This window comes from Theropithecus gelada, chromosome 11, assembly GCF_003255815.1.
Source record: "Theropithecus gelada isolate Dixy chromosome 11, Tgel_1.0, whole genome shotgun sequence".
In the NCBI taxonomy this organism is placed as follows: Eukaryota; Metazoa; Chordata; class Mammalia; order Primates; family Cercopithecidae; genus Theropithecus; species Theropithecus gelada.
Genome location: NC_037679.1, coordinates 88,063,319 through 88,089,599, shown reverse-complemented (window position 1 = coordinate 88,089,599; position 26,281 = coordinate 88,063,319). Strand labels below are relative to the sequence as shown.

At 44.0% G+C, this 26,281-nt stretch overlaps 1 protein-coding gene and 1 pseudogene across 2 annotated transcripts in view; one reads left to right on the top strand and one right to left on the bottom strand.

Moving 5' to 3' along the window:
* The window catches only part of GLT1D1 (glycosyltransferase 1 domain containing 1), a 122,915-nt gene that overhangs the window by 35,960 nt on the left and 60,674 nt on the right, over positions 1-26,281 (bottom strand). Inside the window, exons 7-9 of one of the 2 annotated variants that reach the window (XM_025402324.1) lie at positions 19,029-19,124; positions 18,323-18,372; positions 1,518-1,561 (exon numbers count right to left, since the gene is read on the bottom strand). In XM_025402324.1, coding sequence (XP_025258109.1) covers positions 1,518-1,561; positions 18,323-18,372; positions 19,029-19,124 — 190 coding nt within the window. The remainder of the gene's footprint in view (positions 1-1,517; positions 1,562-18,322; positions 18,373-19,028; positions 19,125-26,281) is intronic. The other variant, XM_025402326.1, reaches the window with a different exon arrangement.
* On the top strand, positions 1,681-2,728 carry LOC112634654 (annotated as a pseudogene).

Here is a 26,281-nt window from a genome sequence, read left to right as displayed (position 1 = left end):
CTTACAGCTCATGTCCCTGACAAGGGAGGGGGGGAGTTGCTTAACATGTCTGCTTTTGTTTTCAGTACGCTCAACAAAGACACCTGCTCTCAAGGGCTAGGAGAGTCAGAGATAAGGTTTGTGCCCTTTTCTCTGTATGATTTAGAAAACATTTTTCTAATAATTCAATTTTTTTTCAAATAATTTTTTAAAATACTAACAAGATAATAGGAATAGAAATAATAGAAACAGGCCAGGTGCAGTGGCTCATACCTATAGTCCCAGCACTTTGGGAGGCCAAGGCAGGTGGATTACCTGAGATCAGGAGTTCAAGACCAGCTTAGCGAACATGGTGAAACCCCATCTCTACTAAAAATACAAATATTAGCCAGGCGTGGTGGTGTGTACCTGTAATCCTAGCTACTTGGGAGGCTGAGGCAGGAGAATTGCTTGAACCCGGGAGGCGGAGATTGCAGTGAGCTGAGATTTTGCCACTGCGCTCCAGCCTGGGTGACAGAGCACGACTCGGTCTCAAAAAAGAAAAAAAGAAAAAAGAATGGAAATAGAAATACTAAATAGTGATGATAATGTCACAAAAGCCCTGTTCCCAGCACACAGCGTTGAGAGCTATTTTGTCATAGACATTTTGCCTTGTTCTATTTTTTTCACCACACAATGTAAATCTTCACCTTTCTTTGATCTTGCCAGTTCCCACCACTGGCCACCACTCTCACGGCTCTGCCATGCCTCCCTTCCCCGAGCAGGTGATACTTTTGCACACATGGGTCTGCACCTAGGAGCAATCTGAAGATCCCTAATTATAGATGGGGAAAAAACCAGTCTTTGTCAGTGCCCTTGGTGGTTGGTGTGGCCAACGAGTCTGGCTGGAATCCTGGGGGCTGTGAGGACACCACTTTACAGGAGGCTGACCCAAATGAGACCCACATCCTTCTGGTCTGCTCATTCCCATCACCCCACTTACAACGCAGACTGATGACACAGCTCTAAAGCCACCACGTCACCTTCAGAACGGGAGCCACAGGCCGAGGAAGGCAGGACAGAGACAAGAGCCAAATCCCTGAGGTCTCCGCGAAGCCTCCACTTTGCTCCCTGACTGACCACCCTCAGACTTGTCGATGTGGGCAATGAAACCTCAATGTGTTCAAGCCTGTGCTGTTGGGTTCCCGGCTGACAAACGCAACTTATAACCAACACTCCAACAAATTGCTCCCCAGACAGGCTGTGACAAAGGGGAAATACCCCTCCATTCTTCCAAACCTTTGAGACTTTAAATCTTTCCATTTTGGCCAATGTGATCAGTTAAAAATTATAATCACAAAGTGGTTTTTATTGGCATTTCCCTGGGCAAATACTGGTGCCTAGGATGCCATGGGCTCGCTGGGAGGATGCACCACACGAGGAAACACTTGGAAACTGCTTGGAATAGTGTCTGGGACTGGATAAATGTGAGTTCAGGTAACTCAGGGGCCACTCAGGCTTCCCGTTCTGCAAAATGACTGGTCTCCACCAACTCTTACCTTCTCACTTTGGCTTTTACTTCCCTTGTAAACACTGGATCGACCTGAAAAGAGACAAAGATAAATGTCAGCAGTCGCCGCCTGCTAGTGGCACTGCCAGCCGGCCAGCACGGGCCAGGCCAAAGCCCTGGTGCCAGCGTGGCGCGGGCCCCGGTCTGCGGCCATGGGGGTGTCCTCGCGGCTGCTGTGTGCGGTGACCATGGGGGCCCCGGGCTTGGGCAAGGGCACCGTGTCATCACGCATCACCAAACACTTGGAGCTGAAGCACCTCTCCAGCGAGGACTTGCTCCAGTACAACATGCTGTGGGGCACAGAAATTGGTGTGTTACCTGTTCTCACTCATAAGTGGGAGCTGAACAATGAGAACACATGGACGCAGGGAGGGGAACATCACACACCGAAGCCTGCTGGGAGGTCGGGGGCTGGAGGAGGGATAATGTTAGGAGAAATACCTAATGTGAATGACGGGTTGATGGGTGCACTAAACCAACATGGCACATAGATAGGTATGTAACAAACCTGCATGTTGTGCACATGTACCCCAGAACTTAAAGTATATATAAATATAGAAAGAAAGAACAAAAGAAAGAAAGGAAGAGAGAGAGAGAGAGAAAAGAAAGGAAGGAAGGAAGGAAGGAAGGAAGGAAGGAAGGAAGGAAGGAAGGAAGGAAGGAAGGAAGGAAGGAATTGGCATGTTAGCCAAGGCTTTCATTGACCACGAGAAACTCATTCCAGATTACGTCATCTCAGCTGACCCTTCAGGAGCCGCAAAATCTCACCTAGTCTAGCTGTTGGATGGTTTTTCCAAGGACACTTTCACAGGCAGAAGCCCTAGATAGAGCAGATCAGATCAACACAGCGATTAACCTGAATGTGTCCTTTTAGGTCATTAAACAACGCCTTACTGCTCGCTGGATTCATCCCGCCAGCGGCCGAGTCTACAACACTGAATTCAACCCTCCCAAAACTGTGGGCACTGATGCTCTGACAGGGAGCCTCTCATTCAGCGTGAGGAGGATAAACCAGAGACGGTTATCGAGAGACTACAGGCTTAGGAAGCCAAACAAAGCCAGTCCTGGAATATTACCAGAAAAAAAGAGGTGTTGGAAACATTCTCCAGAATAGGAACCAACAAGATTTGGCCCTATGGTTATGCTTTCCTACAAACTAAAGTTCCTCAAACAAGCCAGAAAGCTTCAGTTACTCCATGAGGAAAAGTGTGTGGCACTATTAGTAGTAAGATGGGCACATTCATAGTCCTTGCATTTAGAAGCTGTTTTTCCTAAGACTTCCAGTATGTATGAATTCTTTGAAAATTATATTACTTTTATTTCTGCTGATTTTATTCTAGATGCTAAGGATGTGCCAAATGAGTCAGATACTAAGATGCATCCTTTGAAATCACCTAGTGTGTTTTATGCAGCTATCTTCAAAAACATCAGTGATGTCTGAACTTTTAAAACATCTGTTAGGCAAAATTAAAAGAGCGTTTGGTAGTAATCTAACTTTTTGTTCAGTTAATAAGTGGTTGATAAAGTTTCCGTATTTTCCTGGAAAAGTTAAAAAAAAGTTACATGCCATTGGGGGAAAATGGGTGATCAGAAATGTTTGCACAGATTGATGGCAAAAAAGACATTTCCAGCATTGTGGAACATGGTGAGACACTATATAAAATTCCAGAAAGAAAGCAACTGGGTTTACAGATTTGTTGTAAGACACAAATTCTCTGCTACTAAGAAATGTATGTGCTAACCATACATGCTGTATTTATTTTGTTATTAAGCATACTTTCAGTTTACTCAGAATTTTCAATTTGCTACAAAAATGTATCCATTAGCATATAGAAAAATATTACTTTAAGATGACTTGTTTCCTTTGAAAATACATATGTACCGAGGGTTATGATTTATGTCAGAAATTGACATTATAAGTCCTTGGAAAAGCACCAAAGTTGAATGAATTTTCAACAAAATGTAATTAAAATCTATATGTTTTCAGATGTGACTCAGGTTAAGAAATGTGTTTTAGGATCTACTTGCCAGTTTCTCTTTTTGATCCAAATGTATGATCTGCCCTGATAAATAACAAGTTATGGTACCACCCCCTGCCAAAAAAAAAAAAAAAGAGAGAAAAGAAAAAAGAAAACCCGCGGCGCTATGTAAATAAAGTAAGCACGCATTGTCGTGAGTAAATAGATGAGAGATGCCTGGGAAATGCTCCCTTGGCATAAATAGCAATCAATCATAATTAGTAAACAGGTGTGCCAATAAAAAGAATGTACACAATAGGTTAACAAGGACCAGGAAAGTAAGTGAGTTTCCTGAAGGAGTTCTTTGTTCCTGATCAAAGAAATCGATACCTGTGAGCATTCACTGCCACCTTATTTTAAGGGGAAAGAAACTTTGTTGGTGTCATCTGAGAAGCCATTTAAAAACTGGAATGTGGGTTGGGCGCAGGGACTCACGCCTATAATCCCAGCACTTTGGGAGGCTGAGGCGGGTGGATCATGAGATCAGGAGATCGAAACTACCCTGGCCAACATGGTGAAACCCCGTCTCTACTAAAATACAAAAAATCAGCCGGGCGTGGTGGCAGGCGCCTATAGCCCCAGCTACTCAGGAGGCTGAGGCAGGAGAATGGTGTGAACCCAGGAGGTGGAAGTTGCAGGGAGCCAAGATTGCGACTACTGCACTCCAGCCTGGGGGGCAGAGCGAGACTCCATCTCAAAACAACAACAAACAAACAAACAAAATTGGAATCTAAAGTGATTCCTGAGTGGGGCAGCAAGGATGGTTGCTGATGTGCTGTGTGGTCTGGTAGAAGTGGGGCAGTGTGAGAGGTGGAGGAAATGCCCGATGGCGTCTTCCGTGGCGTATTTACTCTTGACTTGGTGCCAAATCAAATGAAACAAACCCTCGTACAAGCTGTTATTAATTGCCTTTAAAAATCTGTTCCATTTTTTTCCAGGTACTTAAAATACAAGTGCCAGTAAGTAGTTCTTATGTATTTTGGGGGAAAAATTTTATTTTCCTTTTCTTCTGATATTTTAAAAATTCACCGAGCCTTCAAGATGAACCAAAGTTTCTTAAAAGAATTATAGTAAACACTTCATTCTTTATAAAACTTTTTATAGTGCCTTATTTGAATGTTAATTGTATGTGCTTTCTAAAAATGTTGTGAACTACCAAACTTATGGATTATTGCTAGGTTATCAGGCATACATTAGTCTTTATCAGAATAAAATGCAATTTCATAACCGCGGCTATTACTTTGTCCTTGGTCCTTCACAGGGCCTGCTCCAGCCCACCTTCCTTCCTGCTGCCTGATGTCTCAATGGCTTCTGAATGACTGTGTTTTAATAAATGATCTTAAAACAGTTAAAAAAAAAAAAAAAAAAAAAAAGATACATGTTAGCAAAAGCCTGAAATGAGGCTAAGTCTCCAGCGAATTACATCAAATGGCAGCAGAGCCAGACTCAACAATTCAGAGAGGGAAAAAAGTGGTAGGAAATGGTACTATGAGCCCAGCTATTAAATAATAAAAATAATAGTAAAACAAAAAAACAAAACAAAACAAAAAAAAAACAGAGAGAGAGAGCGGGCATGGTGGCTCAAGCCTGCAATCCAGCACTTTGGGAGGCCGAGGGTGGGGATCACGTGATCAGGAGTTCGAGACCCACCTGCTGGCCAACATGGTGAAAGCCTGTCCCTACTAAAAATACAAAAACTGGCTGGGCGTGGTAACGAGTGCCTGTAATCCCAGCTACTCGGGAAGTTGAAGAATCACTTGAACCAGGGGCGGAGGTTGCAGTGAGCCGAGATTGCGGCATTGCACTCTAGCCTGGGTGATAGAGCAAAACTCTGTCTCAAAAAAGAGAAAGAAGACAGAGAATGTTCCAAAGAATACATATAGGCTCTGGTTAGGAGCCTGTATGGTTACACCCGAGTGTGGCGAGTGAGAACCCTTCAGCCAACTTAAGGTCTTGAGACAGAGTCGTTTCCAGAAATGGGACAATTGGACAACAACCGAATTTTGCAGTGAAAGTGTTGCTTAAATGATGCAGAAGGATTTTGTCATAAAATCATTCAGGCAGAATAGGTTGGAATCCTTAGGAAGTCTATGACTAAAGGTCTGACCATATCAAAATATCTTTTAACAGGATGACTTCTCAGAAACAGTTGGAAAGGCCGGGACCTGATCACCAGCTGATGAATGAGTAATCGTGACGTCCCTGTCCACGCAAAGGAGCGCCACTCAGCCATGACAAGGAAGTGCTGACTTAAGCCACAACAAGGGTGAGCTTGGGAAACACGATGCCACATGAGTTACACCAGGCAGAAAAGACCACAGAGTGTATGATTCCATGTCTATGAAATGGCCAGAGCAGGCAAATCATAGAGACAGAAAGTAGATTAGCGGTTACCCGGGGTTGCTTAGGATCTAATTAGGGGTTTTTGGGGTGAGGGGGAAATGGGAAGTGACTGCTTAGTGGATAAAGGGTATCCTTTTGGGGTGAGAAAAATATTCAGGAATGAGATAGGCGTGATGGTTGCACAACTTTGTGAATAGACTAAAGCCCACTGGCTTGTGCACTCTAAAATGGTGAATTTCGTGGCATGTGAATTCCACCTCAACTTTTTAAAGGCCAGGGGCAGCCTTTGCATTAATCACAACCTAACATTCTCCAGTCCCAACTTGACTCCTACTTTAGAACAGGTGCTTTGGGGCAGGGACTGTGTTCCGTCCTGTTGCATCCCTGAGGGCTAATAACACACTTGTTGAATTCACGCAAAAATTAATGGCAACATATTCAAACTTATTGCTCCTCAGAGATAGGCCACAAGTTTTTAAGCAAACTCATAGTGGATAGTGGATGTTTGGAGGCCAGAAAGAGGCAGCACCAGACTGAGGGGACTCCGGATACAGAGGGCCAGGGTCAAGGCCCCCCAGGCACCAAACTAGCCTCATGCACATTAACGGACCTCTCCGCGTGTCAGTTTGCTCATCTGTCCAGGGAGATCTCTAGAACCTTGGGATTGCTCGGAGGAGTAAATGACTTAGCAGACGTGAAGTGCGGAGCCTGTATTCACATTCAGGCCCACTCCAGGGGCTGAATTTGTAAAACTATGCTCTGCTGCCTCTCTGCTTGCTGTTAGAACTGTGCCTGGGACACAGTAACTGCTATACGTGTTGCAGAAGAAAAAAGTCAAATGTTAAAGTCTTATTAGAAAAATACTGGAAGAAAATAATAATGAGAGCTACAGAGAGCACCACCAATACAAAATAATCCATAAGCTTAATCTCACATATATATGTATATAGTACATAATATGTAATATATTGTATGTATATGCACATGTATATTATATGTATATGTGTACATATATAAGATATAATATATATATACATATTAGAAATGGGGTCTGATGGTTAGAATCTGTGTCCCCACCCAAATCTCCTGTTAAATTGTAATCCCCAGTGTTGGAGGTGGGGCCTGGTAGGAGGTGATTGGATCACGGGGGTGGTTTCTAACAATTTAGCACCATCCCCCAGTGTTGTCTCATGATTGGGTTCTCAGGAGATCTGGCTGTTTAAAAGTGTGTGGCACATCCAGCCTCGAGCTCTTCCTCCTGACCCAGACACGTAAGATGCGCGCCTACTTCCCCTTCGCCTTCCGCTGTGATTGAAAGTTTCCTGAGGCATTCCCTGGCTGTGCTTCTTGTACAGCCTGAGGAACTGGAGCCAATTAAACCTGTTTTCTTTATAAATTACCCAGTCTCAGGTAGTTCTTTATAGCAGTGTGAGAACTAATACAGGGTCTCACTATGTGGCCCAGGCTGGTCTCGAACTCCTGGGCTCAAGCGATCCTCCTGCCTTGGCCTCCCAAACTGCTGGGATTACAAGCATGAGCCACTGTACTTGGCCAAGCTTAATCTCAAATGTGTACTTTTTTTTTTTTTTTTTAGTAGAGACAGAGTTTCACCATATTGGCCAGGCTGGTCTCAAACTCCTGACCTTAAGTGATCCGCCCACCTTGGCCTCCCAAAGTGCTGGGATTACAGGTGTGAGCCGCTGCACCCAGCCTCAAGTGTGTACTTTTTTGATTAACTACACATCTGAGATTAAGCGGCACTGCCACACCTCCGAACACTCCAGAACTGGGAAGTAGAAAGAAGCTCCCTGATTGCCTGAAAGGAACCCCTGTGTTCCCAAGGGCAGCCGCCACACTCCTCACCACCAGAAACCTCGCCATGACACGACCTCGTCTCGTGCAACCTCGTCTTGTGCAATGACCTCATCTTGTGCAACGACCTGGCCTCAGGTAAGTTTGCTTACTGAGGTACTGAGAGGACCTTCCTAGCGTGCTGCTTCACCTTTTCCAGCCACTCAGGACAAAGCTGCAGTATATAGTTACCATATCTGGCTCATCCAACAGCAAAGTCTTCAACAAAACAACCAACACCCATGCCTTTCCTGGTCTTATCGACAATGAATAGAATTTTAAAACACTGAAAAAATATTCCTAAATGTATGCAAGTGTAACACAAAATTCTAAGCATTTATTGAAAGATACAGGCAGAGGGTCTAAACGCATTTTGCTAATGCCGTGCCTGCAGTTTCTTCCCAGCTGCTACTCCTGATGAGCCAGGAGTGAAGGCATATTCAATTTCTATTCTCATTTACACTTTACCGGTAGGCATTATGAAGTACAAACCAAGCTGGTTTAAAGAATATGATGATATCCCAACAGTTTATAATACTAACTGAAATAATGCTGCTTTCTAGAAACTTTGTTTCCTTTCTTCTGGCAAGGAGATGTTTCACGTGTTTATTAAACCCCAGCTTCTTCAGTTGACCAGAAAGCCTGAGATTTAACCCAAAGGATTGGTAATGTTCAGCTTGTTGACATCCCTGAGGTCACCAAGTCACTGAAAATTTGCAGTTAGCCTTCAGCAAATTTGGATGCATAAGAAAATTTAAAAGAATTCCTAGAAATCTATTTCAAGAGAAAAATTCATAGCCATAAACAATTTTTTTGTTTATTGCTGTTGTTGCTATTAATAATCTATACTTCTCGGCCACCTACTCTGTGCAGAACATATGCTGAGTCCTTTACATGCATTAGCTTATTTCTTCCAACAACCTGGTTATCATTACCTGCCTTTTACACATGAAGACACCGAAGCTCAGACAGTTCTATAACTTAACCAGGATCACACAGCTAGAAAGTTGCTGGGCCAGTACTCACATTCAGGCTGACTCCTGGGGCTGAATTTGTAAAACTATGCTCTGCTGCCTCTCTGGTTTCTGTTCAAAGTATTTCATCAGATATAGTTCATAAGCTTATGTAGATTATGGAAAGCCTACCTACTGATTAATTTACCCACTACACCCCATCCATGTCTGTATTAGTCTGTTTTCACACTGTTAATGAAGACATATCCAAGACTGCATAATTTACAAAGGAAAGAGGGTTTAATTGACTCACAGTTCCAATGGGCTGGGGAGGCCTCAGGAAACTTACAGTCATGATGGAAGGGGAAGTGAACACCTCTTTCTTCACAGGGCAGCAACAAGGAGAAGTGCAGAGCAAAGGGGAAAAAGTCCCTTATAAAACCATCAGATCTTGAGAACTTACTATTACAAGAACAGCATGAGGGTAACCACCCCCATGATTCAATGACCTCCTGTGACACGTGGAGATTATGGGATTGCAATTCAAGATGAGATTTGGGTGGGGACACAGCCAAACAATATCAGTGTCTGTGTCCCTGCATTCTCTCTACCAGGAATGTCATCCTCTGTCCGCAAAACCTATTCATCCTCTGAGATGAAGGCAATGCCCCCTCTCTGAGACACTTTCCCATCATTCTGTCCAGAAGTAACATCTCCACCCCACGCTATCATAACACCTACCACAGGGACCAACCTCTTTTGATACTTGCCCACATTCTCCTCCTATCTCCATGTCCCTCCCAAGGGCATGCACAGGGCCCTGCGTACAGTTCTGTGCTCATAATATCTGCAAAAAGAATGATCTCCGGCTGACCCCACTTTTCCATTTCCCATTTCTGATGCCTTTTGCTCGAATTATCCTAAACAACTGAATTACTCTTTATCCATAATATCTTATCATGAAAAAGCACACAGTCCAATGAAAGCCTTTTTTGGGCTCTACATATTAATTTTCAAAACCACATTTTATGAGTATTTTTAGTTAGAGATTTCTCTTATTTTTAATTTTATTAGCATGCCTCTGCTCTCATGAATAACTATTTAGGGAAAAATAATTTATCAAGGAAAAAAATCAAATTGTATAAAACCACAAAAACACTTCATCTAAAACTTAACTGAAGGCATAACAGCAACTTTCAAGTTGAAACTAAAAACTGCATTAAATTTTTCTGGATTTACCTTCCACATTAGTTCACTTTCAAATTTCTTAGTGAAGCCACGTGGAACAAAGTGCGAGATAAAGAAAAAAAGAAGGGGGGACATTTTTATTTAATGAAAGCACATGTCATGAGATTTTAAAAGGCAAAAGCATTGCAAGCCACAATGAAAATTCTCATTTCCTCTTCCAAGCTTATTTATTTTCTAGCAAAATACATTGTTTCAGCTCCTAGACTTAAGGGAAATAATCTTTGATACAAGAAGTTATGGTGGAAAGTCATTAAGCTGTCATGCTCAAACCAAACGTTCATACCCTGCTCCTTATCAAAGAGCACCAGAAAATGCACCCACACAAGATCCCCTGCAAGCAGACACCGTACGCTTCGTTGAAATGCTTGAGCTAAGAGATCAAAGAAGCTTTAATAGAAAACCAAAGCCACGCTCAAACCATCCTGCAGCTAAAACAGGATCTCAGCATGTCAAAGCAGAAAAGAAACACCAGCACGAAAAGATATTTTATTTTATTTTATTTATTATTATTATTTTTTTGAGATGGAGTCTCGCTCTGTCACCCAGGCTGGAGTGCAGTGGCCGGATCTCAGCTCACTGCAAGCTCCGCCTCCCGGGTTCCCGCCATTCTCCCGCCTCAGCCTCCCGAGTAACTGGGACTACAGGCGCCCACCACCTCGCCTAGCTAGTTTTTTGTATTTTTTAGTAGAGACGGGGTTTCACCATGTTAGCCAGGATGGTCTCGATCTTCTGACCTCGTGATCCACCCGTCTCGGCCTCCCAAAGTGCTGGGATTACAGGCTTGACCCACCGCGCCCGGCCGCAAGATATTTTATTTAACACTCATAGGACGCTGCCTCGGAATGAGGCACTATTCCAGGCACCGTCTAAGTCTTCACTCGTCGACTCCCCGCTGCAAACTGTGAGGCAGGTAGTATTAGCTCAGTCATCCCCATTTTACAGATGGGGAAACTGAGGGACGGACTGTGCACCCAGGTAGCTGGATCCAGAGTCCACAACATGTGTGTGACCACTCTACTACACAGCCATGTGGCTGTGGTCTAGGAGTGGTAACTAACTTGCCAGCCGTTAGCACTGAATGATTGCATGGATTTCATACGAGACTACGACCCATCTTTTTAAAAAGTTCTTGCTAATTAACACAAAAATAAACATGTGTGTGGCATCTAAAAACTAAAACAGTGCTAGGCATGATGGCATGAGCCTGCAGTCCCAGTGACTTGGGAGGCTAAGGTGGAAGGATTGCTTGATGGGATCTAATTAAACTAAAGAGCTTCTGCACAGCAAAAGAAACTACCATCAGAGTGAACAGGCAACCTACAGAATGGGAGAAAATTTTAGCAATCTACTCATCTGACAAAGGGCTAATATCCAGAACCTACAAAGAACTCAAACAAATTTACAAGAAAAAATCAAACAACCCCATCAAAAAGTGGGCAAAGGATATGAACAGACATTTCTCAAAAGAAGACATTCATACAGCCAACAGACACATGAAAAAATGCTTATCATCACGGGCCATCAGAGAAATGCAAATCAAAACCGCAATGAGATACCATCTCACACCAGTTAGAATTGCAATCATTAAAAAGTCAGGAAACAACAGGTGCTGGAGAGGATGTGGAGAAATAGAAACACTTTTACACTGTTGGTGGGACTGTAAACTAGTTCAACTATTGTGGAAAACAGTGTGGCGATTCCTCAAGGATCTAGAACTAGAAGTACCATATGACCCAGTCATCCCATTACTGGGTATATACCCAAAGGATTATAAATCATGCTGCTATAAAGACACATGCACACGTATGTTTACTGCGGCACTATTCACAATAGCAAAGACTTGGAATCAACCCAAATGTCCATCAGTGACAGACTGGATTAAGAAAATGTGGCACATATACACCATGGAATACTATGCAGCCATAAAAAAGGATGAGTTTGTGTCCTTTGTAGGGACATGGATGTAGCTGGAAACCATCATTCTCAGCAAACTATCGCAAGAACAGAAAACCAAACACCGCATGTTCTCACTCATAGGTGGGAACTGAACAATGAGATCACTTGGACTCGGGAAGGGGAACATCACACACCGGGGCCTATCATGGGGAGGGGAGAGGGGGGAGGGATTGCATTGGGAGTTATACCTGATGTAAATGACGAGTTGATGGGTGCTGACAAGTTGATGGGTGCAGCACAGCAACATGGCACAAGTATACATATGTAACAAACCTGCACGTTATGCACATGTACCCTAGAACTTAAAGTATAATAAAAAAATAAAAAAAAAAGAAATGTAGAAACTCAAATTATTTCATCCACTGAGATGACGTCAACGTTTTTGTGGGGGTGGTTGTTGCTTTTCCCTTAGATTTGAAAGACCTTCGACAAGGCAGAGATCTTAAAGTAGGGTGGTGCCCAGAGCCTTTGCTTCTGCTAAAGGCCCACCGAGGCTGGCAAGACCGGCCGCCTCACTGTAAACCACGACTGGAAGTGGAAGCCTCAGTTTCAGCAAATCCCAGGACAGCTCGGGGCTACGTGTAAACAGGCACAAACCTGGCGCTTATGACCTGTTTGCTTAAGCAACAAATCCATAACCAAAGGGTGCACTTTTCCATTTCCTAGGACTGCTTTAATTATAGATAGCAAAGTGCCTCATGAAAGAGGTGCTTTAGAATTCTTCATAATTTATGGCAATGAATTAAAAAAACTCTCAGACCACCGTCCTTCCCACCCGGGTCTCGGACACTCTGCTGCAGCGCTGCCTCTCCTAGCTACCCTTTCCTCTCACTACTTTGTGTTCTCTGCTCCACCCAAGCCAACGAACATGCTGGGCTGGACGTGCAGCTCCAGACAGGGACATGGAGGTTTCAGGGACGGCGATCTAGTTGGGGTGTGGGCTCAAGGGGACTCATCTGGGACCTGTACTTGCCTACCACGTATCTTGTCATCAGATATGTTACAGATGTGTTAGACTAGCTTGGAAATGGAGAGGGGGGCCTCTGGAAACCATGGCGGAGCTAAAGCTTCCCCAGACGGGGCTTTTCATCAGCGCCAGGAGCCCGCAGCACCTTCAGCCAGCCCCATGCCCCCAACCGTTCCCTAATCCTGGAATGTCAAGTCCCTGTCAACTCCTCAACAGGCAAAGCCATAGCAATCGTTGCTCAAAACCATTTTGCAATGACCTTCTTCCAGAATTAGGAAAGGAAAGAAAATACAGAGATGCATTTTGTAGGACATACAAGGCCAACAGGGCGTGTGTGTGTGTGTGTGTTGCACATGCACGTATGCTCACATGCACACAGTGTTTAGTTAGTTCCCAGCCCTTAAAAATAAAGGCATTTCACTGGCATTATTTTTAATAAAAACACACACACATTCACCCCTTCAAATAAAAAGAGGAGGCCTCTAGACTTGTGGCTTCTCCTGCAGAGTCAGCTCCCAGCCCTGCAGGGACAAGATTCCTAACAGCCACTTTAGGAGGGAAGATAAACACTTTTTACACTCACTGTGCTTTCAAAAGCAGGCAAACCAAAGTTAGAGGGGAGGTGCCGTGTTCCATAAAGAAGTGGTAGAAAGGGGCCAGGCGCGGTGGCTCACACCTGTAATCACAGCACTTTGGGAGGCCGAGGCAGGCGGATCACCAGAGGTCAGGAGTTCGAGACCAGCCTGGCCAACATGGTGAAACCCCATCTCAACTAAAAATACAAAATTTGCTGAGCGTGGTGGTGGGCACTTGTAATCCCAACTACTCGGGAGGCTCAGACGGGAGAATCGCTTGAACCCAGGAGGTGGAGGTTGCAGTGAGCCGAGATCACACCACTGCACTCCAGCCTGGGTGGCAGAGCGAGACTCCGTCTCAAAAAAAAAAAAAAAAGGGCTGGGCACAGTGGTTCAGGCCTGTAATCCCAGCACTTTGGGAGGCCGAGGTGGGCGGATCATAAGGTCAGGAGATTGAGACCATCCTGGCCAACATGGTGAAACCCTGACTCTACTAAAAATAAAAAAAATTAGCCAGGCGTGGTAGCACATGCCTGTAGTCCCAGCTACTAAGAAGTCTGAGGCAGAAGAATTGCTCGAACCCAGGAGGCGGAGGTTGCTGTGAGCTGAGATCACGCCATTGCACTCCAGCCTGGGCGGCAGAGCAAGACTCCGTCTCATGAAAAAAAAAAAAAACCACGGTGGTATAAGAGACATTTCCTCCGGGAAGTGAAAAACATTTCTGATTGCTTCATATGAAAACAGCAGCAGCAACGATGGCGTCTCTCCTAAAAGACGATTACTTACGAAGTCATTAAGAAACAGAGTACCTGCTCCCTCATCAGCGGGCAGCCAAGTTAAAGAGGAAAGACCAGCCCAGGCAGCGTCCTTTGTTCCAGCAGCTCTCTCTTCTCCCGCCTCTGCAATCAGCCCACATGTGCCCCGAGTCTTTTTTTTTTATAGCTATATAAATATTATTATTTTTTATTACACTTTATGTTCTAGGGTCCATGTGCACAATGAGTCTGTACTTCTCTGGAAGAGGGCTCTGTCACGTACCCAGTGCTGTGTACCCCTGCGTTTGCCCCCCATACCAGCTTCCTGGAAAGGAAATGTGATCCAGAAAAAGCCAGACGTTGCGACCAGATGATGGCCAGTTCAGGGTTTGGATGTTCTTCTCCAGCAGGGGTTCTTTTTAAGTATTTCCACCCCACACGCTAATGCCGTACAGAACTCTCCCAAACTGTGGCTAGTCGCATGCACTTTCATAGTTCGTCATATCTACATGCACCGCTGCTTATTTAATACTTTCTGTGAAGTCAATTTATTTTGAGAGGAAATTTTCATAATTGGAAAGCCAGTATCAAGCATTATAAATGGGATGTGATCATCAGAATGAAAACAATGAGAAAGAAAACCACGTTATTCAATGCCTGCTAGATACTGTTGCTGTCTGCCCATGGCTCCACGTCTGAGGCCTTCTCTCTTGATTAGCCAGAATTTTAGCATCAAACTAGAAGGTTTTGTTTCAGTGCTCTTCAAACAGAAAAATGAAACGAGAATTTTTAAAAGTAATAATGATAACTGTACCTCTATGGGATTTAACATGAATGAGCGCACTGGGAATTATCTTGTTACTACTACAGTGCTGGCACTTAACGTGTGTGTATGTGTGTGTGCGTGCACGTGCACGCACATATGTGTGTATGTGTATATGTGGGTGTATGTTAACGAACTGCCACATTTAAGCGTAATTTATCTTCCATATGGTATTCAATGTGGCCACACAGATTCTAGCCCTTGGTGTTTTTGTTTGTTTGTGTTGAAACGGAATCTTGCTCTGTCACCCAGGCTGGAGTGCAGGGGCGCAATCTCAGCTCACTGCAACCTCTGCTTCCCGGGTTCAAGTGATTCTCATGCCTCAGCCTCCCGAGGAGCTGGGATTACAGGGGGCAGGCCACCATGCCTGGCTAATTTTTGTATTTTTAATTTTTGTACTTTTAGTAGAGATGGGGCTTCATCATGTTGGCCAGGCTGGTGTCAAACTCCTGACCTCAGGTGATCAGCCTCTCTTGGCATTCCAAAGTGCTGGGATTACAGGCCTGAGCCACCACACTTGGCCTAGCCCTTGACATTTTTAATTCCTTATGTGGCCCTTTCCAGGTAAATATTTCCAAAAGCCTTTGAAAATACTGAGAAAAGCTTGTAACTCCATGTTCTGCTTTTATGGGTCCCTAGGGAACTAGAAAAATCTATATAAGGAAGAACCACAAAACAGACAAGGCTCCTGGCAGTTGTGTGGAGCTCCCTTCACTCGGATTTTCAGGGACACTGCTGCTGTAGAGACCGGAAACAGAACCCCCCGAAGAAACGGAGTTGGCACTGCCAGTGGTACACCCCATCTGACTGGAAACGCTAAGTGTGTCTTGCTTTCCAAACCGCCTGGAGTCTATGCAAGCTCTTTCTCCTGAGATGACCAGGGCAGCCACACAGACTTTTTTTTTTTTTTTTTTTTTTTTTTTTGAGACAGAGTCTCGCTTAGTCGCCCAGGCTGGAGTGCAGTGGCGCGATCTCGGCTCACTGCAAGCTCCGCCTCCCGGGTTCACGCCATTCTCCTGCCTCAGCCTCCCGAGTAGCTGGGACTACAGGCGCCGCCACCGCGCCCGGCTAATTTTTTGTATTTTAGTAGAGACGGGGTTTCACCTTGTTAGCCAGGATGGTCTCGATCTCCTGACCTCGTGATCCGCCCGCCTCGGCCTCCCAAAGTGCAGGGATTACAGGCGTGAGCCACCGCGCCCGGCCCACACAGACTTTTATTTAACACTGCAGACCAGGCAGCTGTCTTAGTCCACGGGAGCTGCTATTGCAAAATACCATAAAGCAGAGGCTGACAAACAACAGAAACATCGAGGCGCGGGAAAGATGGGTGTCTGAGAGGCCTGCTTCCCATCCGGATGCTCGCCGTGTCCTCACTTGGTGGAAAGGGTGAGGCAGCTCTCTGGGGCCTCCCTAATGGGCACGAATCTGCCCTCATGCCTGAATCACCCCCAAAGGCACCACCTTCTAATACCCTCACACTGGGGAATAGGTTTCAACATAGGAATTTGGAGGGATGCACACACTCAGGCCACAGCAGCAACCCTGGAACAGAAACCCCACAAAGAGGCCAGGTGTGGTGGCTCATGCCTGGAATCCCAGCACTTTGGGAGGCCAAAGCGGGTGGATCGCCTGAGCTCAGGAGTTCGAGACCAGCCTGGCCAACATGGTGAAACCCCGTCCCTACTAAAAATGCAAAAATTGGCCAGGTGTGGTGGCGGGCGCCTGTAATCCCAGCTACTAGGAAGACTGAAGCTGGAGAATCACTTGAACCCAGGAGGCAGAGGTTGCAGTGACCCGAGATCACGCCATTGTCAGCCTGGGTGACAGGAGCAAAACTCCGTCTCAAAAAAAAAGAAAAAAAAAAAGAAACCCCACAAAGATAGGGAGCTGTCACTGGCAGTGGTTCACCCTGTCTGGCTGGAAACACTAGGCATATTCTGTTTTCCAAACCACTTGGAGTAAAGACAGTTCATTTTCATGAGATAACCAGTGCAGCCACAGATTCTGCGAATCCTAAGCGCTTGGGACTTCTATTAGGACCGACGTGGAACACAGCACGTGTTGGATCCTGATCTGGTGAGGCATGAGTGAATATCCCGGAATCCCCACAGAATGGGAGGTGGCGTCTGCAAGTGGCTCCCGGGGGCTCCATTCCTCGGTCACAGCCACCATGGTCAGGTAAGAATGTCTCCCATCCACGCGTGTTTCTCAGATTTACAGATACTCATTTTCCACACAACAAGACTCCCAAAGGTGTCACCTGCCATCTGATGTTAGGTGGAAGGAATGGCACCAAGTTTGTTGAGCAATTTAAGGAAATTTCAAAGACAATTTGGATCACATATAATATTTGTCTTATGCAGCAAATTAAACTAATTTTCACTTTATATAACTTTAATTTCCTTTTTATAGGACTCCTATGTATTTCTTTTCTTTTTTTCTTTTTTTTTTTTTTGAGACAGAGTCTTGCTCTGTCGCCCAGGCTGGAGTACAGTGGTGCAATTTTAGTTCACTGCAGCTTCCACCTCCCAGGTTCAAGCGATTCTCCTGCCTCAGCCTCCCGAGTAGCTGGGATTACAGGCACCCGCCACCATGCCCAGCTAAATGTATTTTTAGTAGAGATGGGGGTTTCACCATGTTGTCCAGGCTGATCTCGAAGTCCTGCCCTCAGGTGATCCACTGGCCTCAGCCTCCCAAAGTTGCTGGGATTACAAGCATGAGCCAGTGCGCCCGGTCAGACTCCTCTGTATTTCCATACAAGTTATTAGTTATCCTTTGTAGCAATAAATTAATCGTAAAGATTCATTGTCATTGTAATGATCTGTAACCTTGGTCTAGTTTTCATTTTTTAAGAGGCAAACTGACTTCATTTACTTAAAAAGAGGAAAACCCCACTTAGTAAGAAGAGCGATGGAGGCCAGACGCGGTGGCTCACACGTGTAATCCCAGCATTTGGGGAAGATGAGGCAGGCAGATCATGAGGTCAGGAGATCAAGACCATCCTGGCTAACACAGTGAAACCCCATCTCTACTAAAAATACAAAAAGTTAGCCAGGCGTAGTGGCGGGCTCCTGTAGTCCCAGCTACTTGGGAGGCTGAGGCAGGAGAATGGCATGAACCCGGGAGGCGGAGCTTGCCGTAAACCGAGATCACGCCACTGCACTCCAGCCCAGGCAACAGAGTGAGATTCCGCCTCAAAAAAAAAAAAAAAAAAAAGAAGAGCAATGTAAACTAATTGTAGAAAATACATGAAAAATATAAAGAGGAAAACAGATGAGATAAATGTTTACTGCACATCAACTTACTTCAGGACCTGCAATCACCAGGTACACACTGGGCTCCTCCTGATGCCATTCTTGGGAAGAAAAAAGAAGACAAAACAAACACTTAAAATGGTTTTATGTCACAGCTGCAAGCACAATTAACTTCAATATAAATTTCTCAATAATATAAATTAGTTCATATCATTTGGCTTTCATTCATAGTATTAGTCAATTTAAATTACATTTCTTTAGAATTTCTGTATTTGACATTTTATGATTTTAAGTAGAATTTTTTTCTACAGTATTATCCATTGTCCAGATTTCGAATTTACTGAATAACTAGGACTACTCTCCAGTATCACCACAATTCAATGTGGCTTTGGAATATACTAAAGAATATATAGATTATCTTAAACAATAAACAAAACTCCAAATGCATCACACAAATCGGCATGTGTGAAATATTTTCAGGTAAAATTCTTTTAGTCTTATAATTATTTGCTATTTTTATGAATTTCTCAGAACCTGAGGGCACAGGACAGTGGAAAACTAAACGGAAATTCCTCCACAGAGCTGCTGATCCCATACATTATTTTTCTGTTCTTTTCCAAAGTAACAATCTAGAAACAGTTCTGCTCATGTGCAAAGAATGAGGAAAGAAAACTCAGAGCCCTGAAGACAGAAATGCTGAGATGGGCGCCCACACGGAATTCCATACACAGTGGAGGAAGGTAGCCAGCAAACACACCTGAAAATGCATCCACCAGATACAGAGGATCCTTAACTTGTCGAAGTCCACATATCAGAAGAAATATGTGCAAATTATCAGCACTTTGGTTAATCTCTGTAAGAGAAGAGTTCAGAATGTTTTCAGTGGGGAGGGCTCTGGATGCTGTAGCAGCAATGATATCATGGACACACTCAGAAGTGGAGGCCTCTGACTTCGAGGCCAGCTGCTCCTACTCTTATTTTTTTTTATTACTATTTTTTTTGAGACAGAGTCTTGCCCTGTTGTCCAGGCTGAGTGCAGTGGCACAATCTCAGCTCGGCTCACTGCAACCTCCTCCTCCCCGGTTCAAGTGATTCTCCTGCCTTAGCCTCCTGAGTAGCTGGGATTAGAGGCCTCCGCCACCACACCCAGTTAATTTTTGTATTTTTAGTAGAGATGGGGTTTCACCATCTTGGCCTGGCTGGTCTTGAACTCCTGACCTCAAGTGATCCTGGTGAACCACCATGCCTGGCCAAAAAGCCTCATTCTTAAGAATGAGAACAGAGGTTGCGGGGTCAGATTAGAGGGTACTGGTGTGAATGGGGCAGCGGGGAGAGTGGAAAACATGAAGTCTTCCCCGGCCCAGGCTTGGAAAGCACATATGGCCACTGCCACTGACTCTATTGGCCATCGGAAGTCCCAGGCCAGCCCAGGGTCTTGGGGTACAGAGATCTGTTCCACTTCTGCTGGGAAAGGCTGCAAAGACTGTGGCCATCCACCACAAGTAGCCTTTGTGACAGATTCCAACCTGGGAAACAATGCTGCTTCTTTCTTTTGTTCATATATAAACATTTTTTTATTTTCATTTTTTACTTTTTCCATATTTATTGAGTTATAATTGACAAAAATTATACGTATGTGAGGTGTACAATGTGATGGTTTGATATCTGTATACATTTTCTTTTTATACCTATGGACATGTGTTTATGTTTTCTTCAACTTTTATTTGAAGTTCTGGGTACATGTGCAGGATGTGCATGTTTATTACATAGGTTAACAATGTGCCATGGTGGTTTGCTACACAGATTATCCAATCACTTAGGTGTTAAGCCCAAACATCCATTAGCTATTCTTCCTGATGGTCTCCCTCCTGCCACCCCCAACCCTCCGACAGGCCCTGGTGTGTCCTTCCCCCATGTGTCCATGTGTTCTTATCATTAAACTCCTATCTATAAGTGAGAACATGCGGTGTTTAGTTTTCTCTGCGTTAGTTTGCTGAGGATAATGGCTTCCAACTCCATCCATGTCCCTGCAAAGGACATGATCTCGTTCCTTTTTATGGCTGCATAGTATTCCATGATGTATATGTACCACATTTTCTTGATCCAGTCTATCATTGATGGCCATTTGGGTTGATTCCAGGACATGCATTCATTTAGGCGTGTGGATCTCTCTATGCATATATGAGTTCATGAGGACATTAATATATAAACCATTTTTCTAGTTTTATCAAGACATTATACCTCCTATCCGGAATTATATCTAAATCTTTCCTAGAATGTCTGGCTCCTATTTCAGTCATAGTTCAGTCAGTTCCCCCTTGCCTCATCCTTTTTCTTTGCAGCAGAGGTGAAGTTGTACTTTACAGCCTGAGCTCAGCTCCATTTTCCCCACCAGAAATAATTAGTTTACAGCAAGGAAATTAATATAGATGTAAGAGTAGGGGCGGGGCGTGGTGGCTTACGCCTGTAATTCCAGCACTCTGGGAGCCCAAGGTGGGCAGATCACCTGAGGTCAAGTCTCACTCTGTCAACTAGGCTGGAGTGCAGTAGCATGATCTCGGCTCAATGCAACCTCCACCTCCCCGGTTCAAGCAGTTCTCATCCCTCAGCCTCCCAAGTAGCAGGGATTACAGGCACATACCACCATGCCCAGCTAATTTTTGTATTTTTAGTAGAGATGGGGTTTCGCCATGTTGGTCAGGCTGATCTCCAACTCCTGACCTCAAGTGATCCGCCAAACTTGGCCTCCCAAAGTGTTAGGATTACAAGCGTGAGCCACTGCTCCAGGCCCAAATGAGGCTTTAGTCTGCAGACTCCCGGCTGCATGAGTTCCTGAACACATTATGAGCTCATGCAGGACCCAGTGAGGGTTCAGCCCTCTGTAAGTCCAGGTGAGCCCAGAAGACACACATGAAGCAGCCCTCACAGGGCCAAACCCCAAGATCAGGAGAAATGCAGGGGTGCTGCTTTCAGCTGGTACATCTTTTTTTTTTTTTTTTTTTTTTTTTTTTTTAATGAGAAAATATGTTTAATTTTGTAATAAAAGTTTTGGAAAAAGAGGCGTAAATTTAGACACATTTGCTTCACAGTGCAAATTTCCTGTATTGCATCTGCTCTCTAAAGTGAGGGATCCTGGCCAGGCACAGTGGCTCATGCCTGAAATCCAAACATTTTGGGAGTCCGGGCGGGAGGATCACCTGAGGTCGGGAGTTCGAGACCAGCCTGACCAATGTGGCGAAACCCTGTCTCTACTAAAAATACAAAAATTAGCCAGGTGTGGTGCTGCACACCTGTAATCCCAGCTACTGGGGAGGCTGAGGCAGGAGAATCGCTCGAACCCAGGAGGCGGAGGTTCCAGCGAGCAGAGGTGGTGCCACTGCACTCCCAGCCTGGGTGACAGAGTGAGACTCCATCTCAAAAAAAAGAAAAGAAAAGAAAAGTGAGGGATCCAGACCAAGACATCTGCAGATACAGGAAAAAGCTAAGCCTTATTAGCAAAGGGCTTTGGAGGCATTAGAAGATCCATACCCCTCGCCACACAACAAATGGGAGCAGGTGGTACATCCTGAGGTGGCTTCTTACAGCTCAGTACATGACACATGCAATAGAAATTGCTAATATATTTAACACAAGCGGACCTAAAACTTCAGCGTTTATAACCTGTGTAATTGGCCATAAAATCATGCAGGTTCAAGGTTTTTTCCCCAGGACAGGCATTTGTCCATTATTTAATTCAAAAACTTTCATTTTCTCTATGCTATTCCAAATCCTGAACAGGAATACAACTAGTGTGAATACAATGACTTATGGCAACACCAAAACAATCACAAGAGCTTCAAAAAATTAATATGTAACTGGAGAAAATCTTTACTGAAATGTTAAGATCGAGATGTCGCTCTTAGAAAAGCCTTGGAAAATGGTCACAGCCTCTGAATAAGCCGCTGACAATCTGCATTGCCAATTTTCATTGAAATATGTTGAGTTTTTAATATTTCCTTAAGATCCTTTTTTTTTTTTTTTTTTTTTTTGAGATGGAGTCTCAGCCTGTAGCCCAGGCTGGAATGCAGTGGTACGTTCTCTGCTCACTGCAACCTCTGCCTCCTGGGTTCAAGCGATTCTCCTGCCTCAGCTTCCCGAGTAGCTGAGACTACAGGCACAGGTCACCATGCCCGGCTCTTTTTGGTATTTTTGGGAGAGACAAGGTTTCACCATGTTGTCCAGGCTGGGCTCGAACTCCTGACCTCAGGTGATCCACTGGCTTCATCCTCCCAAAGCACTGGGATTACAGGCATGAGCCACCACACCTGGACCTTTCCTCAATATTCTAAGTATCCTGAAGCTAACTTTAGGAATGCAAACCTTAGTGAGTCCTTGTTTGACCAAAAGTCTAAGCTAGATGCTACATGCAGAATTTTGAATTGGAGGTCAGAAGAATTTGAGGTTAGGCATTTGAATATGAGGTCAAGAGTCAAGCTATTCATTTTAATACATGATTTTTAAAAATGGAGAAAACTTTTCAAGATTGCGACGTCAGGAAGGAGAAGCAGTCTGAGCCTACATTGCTAGGCAAGAGCCACTAATGAAGGCTAAAATTTGCAAGTGAAAGTTTGATGAGGATAGAGATTAAGAGCACCCTCTCAAAAATTACTTATTAATTACAAAGGAAATATAATACCAGCACAGTACACGGAGAAACCAGGGGATACCAGCTTAACTAAGGGAGGAAGCCTTAGCCCAGCACACATGGCTGGTGTATACACACACACACAGAGTTTACATAGTCAGAAAAAGAGCTCCGTTATTGGGACAAGCTGATGCTGTACATATCCAGATGTGATACACTGAGAAGAAGCAACGCCACTTTCATCACATTCTTGATGTGCACGAATATCTATTCACATACACAGCAGGAGGAGGAGGGAGAGAAGGAAGGAACAAGGAGAATCACAAATGTACCAAAAAGAGGGGGAAAGTCGAGAATCGGTATGACCGAATTGGGGAAAAAAAAGGAGATGCCAAACAAACCAATGATCTACAAAGATGGCATCCAGAGATGGTATTCAAAGCACTGTGCGAAGAACGCAGGTGACGTCAAGGTGAAGAGACTCTGTTTAATTCTTTGTTTTTGCTGTGTGAGAAGTATGAGTGATGGAAACCTATTTTGTTCCTGTACTCTGACACACTTAGCTACTGCGAACTCGAGGCTCTGAAGACGCATTGGCATTTTGGTCACGTAGGCTGTAAACAAGTGGCCCTCCAACTACCCCTGTCCTGGGATCCCTTGGAAAGATGGCCCTGAGAAGAAAATAATCCATAAGGTACAATATTGATTTTCAGAGTTTTTTGACTATGACATATATATGGTAAGATAAACATATTATGTTGCAACTCAGTCACACGAGATATATAAATACACACATATACATACATAGACACAGAGTTTATATATGATGAAAAACATACTTTAGGCTGACTACATGCAAGCCACTTTGATGTTTTCTATTTGATTTCACTTCAATGTTTAAAAGTGCTGGTCCCTAACGTACTCAATTCATTATGAGACCCCTGACCTGCGAGACACTGCAGGGAGATGGAGGGAATCCTATATTCCTTTCCTCTCTCCTCGTCTTCTTCCCGGGTTGGAGATCAAGTGTAATGGGAATATAGGAAAATAAACTAGAAAATGATGGAATAAAGGGCTATAGCCTTGTCTTAAAAAAAAAAAAAAAAAAACTAAAGGCAGAGACAGCATTTGGATTTGCGTAGCTTATGTGCACTTTCCACATACTAAAATCTCATTCACTGAAAACAAAGATTATAGAGGAAAAATCCTGATCAAGTGTTCAAGGGCTCAGGCTCATTGCACATAAGCATCAACTCTGATGAATTACATTTCAGGCTCCCTAAAGCCCCTGACAGCTTTAAGGTGGTATAATTTCTTAGCTTTTAACGAAGAACTATTAGATAAGGTTGGCCTGCTGATGCTCAGAGGCAAGGCACATACCTAACTAATTTTTTTAGTAAATTTTGTCTCCTCCTTTTAACGCCAAACTTATTTTTATTACCTTTGCCTTTCCTCTAATGTCTAGTTTACCCATGAGTCAAGATTTGAACTTGTCACTTAACAAATGCACACATTTACATGTTTTTCCGATAGAACCATTTCCTGGAGAATGGTATTTTTATCTTCAAAACAAAATGTGTTGTTTTCACGATCTGGCATATTGCTGCCAACAGCTACCTTCCACGTTGCTTCATCTCCCAAGTATGAGTCACGGGCGGGCTCAGGAACAGAAGCCCAATCCATGCTGAGGCGGTCTCTGTCCTGTATTCCATTCTAGAAGCCGTCTTTATTATTTTCTTTTTTCTTTCTTCCTTGATAAAGTTTCACTTTTGCTGTCCAGGCTGGAGTGCAACGACGCGATCTCGGCTCACTGCAACCTCCGCCTCCCAGGTTCAAGCAATTCTCCTGTCTCAGCCTCCCAGGTAGCTGGGATTACAGGCATGCGCCACCTCACCTGGCTAATTTTTGTATTTTTAGTAGAAACAGGGTTTCACCATGTTGGTCAGGCTGGCCTTGAACTCCCGACCTCAAGAGATCCGCCGCCTTGGCCTCCCAAAGTGCTGGGATTACAGGTGTAAGCCACCACGCCCAGCCACTGTCTTCATTATTTTTCACTTGTTATTACAAAAAAAAAAAAAAAAAGTACTTCAGTTGAACACATTAGACTTACTAACTTATAGCTGAAAAAGCTGATTTGGGGGGCTGTGCAAGAATAAAGGCTTCTACTAACACTAGTTTTCCAAATGAAAAACAAGTGAGTTTTCCTAGGACTAGCCTGAGGAAGAAAAGTGCTACCATCTGAGTTAGGCAAATTTGAGTTTCCATTATAGAAATACAAATAGAGTTGACAGAGAGATAGAGATAGAGATGGAGAGAGAGAGAGAGAAAGAAAGAGAGAGAGAGAGAAAGAGAGAGACAGAAATGAGCAATAAAACTAGAAATACAATAAAACAGAAATCAGAAAAACAGGAAGGAGTTACCCAGTCAAATTTAAGCTTTCATACATTCTAGGTTTGATAGCCTGAAAGGAATCATGACTTTAGATTGTGTTGGTCGTTGGAATTTAAAGGCAAAACTCACAGAACATGGAATCATCACACTTAAAATGTATCTGGAAATGCACAGAAAAACTCAAAGACCAGGTAACTAATTTGATGTCTACACATCGATCTTTCAATCAGAATAGCTATTGCCAATATCGTGTGAAAAAATTATAACAATGCCATTTACTGCATTTAACCTGCTTTACTATTTATTTGTTCGTAGTTCATCTGTTTGCATGTGATATAATGGTAAGCATAAGAGGGGTTTAATGTTTTAAATTAAGGAGACTTAGTAATTTGTTAGCTGGGGCTTAGAGATAGAATTGAGAATGGTCAGAAAACCTGTGACACGCCGGAAGACGAGAATGCATCGTGACGCGGACATCAGACATTTAAGAAGCACGCTACAAACCCTGGTGACTACTCAATGACTCAACTGTTTACATGCAGTGTTAAATGAGGCCCCTCCCACCCACTCCCCCTGATTTCAAGGTTAATAGTTGGTGAGAAGGCAGAGGGTATTTGATCACTAATAGTCTCTACCAACTTCACTCTATCTTCTGTGTTGACTGTCTGCAGCTCCAAGTGGGAGGGACGAATCATAGTCACAGGTTTCCAATGCTCCAGAGGCCAAGGGAAGATAAAGTAAGGATGATGAGGACGGCCCATCCCCAGAGCCTGAGAGATGACAAAGACAAACGACGGCACAAATGCGAACAGATGCCTGATCATAAAACCCAGAGACACAGATTAATCCTACATCTACCCTTAAGCCATTATCTGCCACTGTCAGCTACCAGAGCCACAACCAGTCTCTCTAAGCCAATATATTCTGAATACATTTACAACTTCTAATTGCACACATTAAGATTAAGCAGCAGCCAAGTAGGTCTCCAGAGGAAA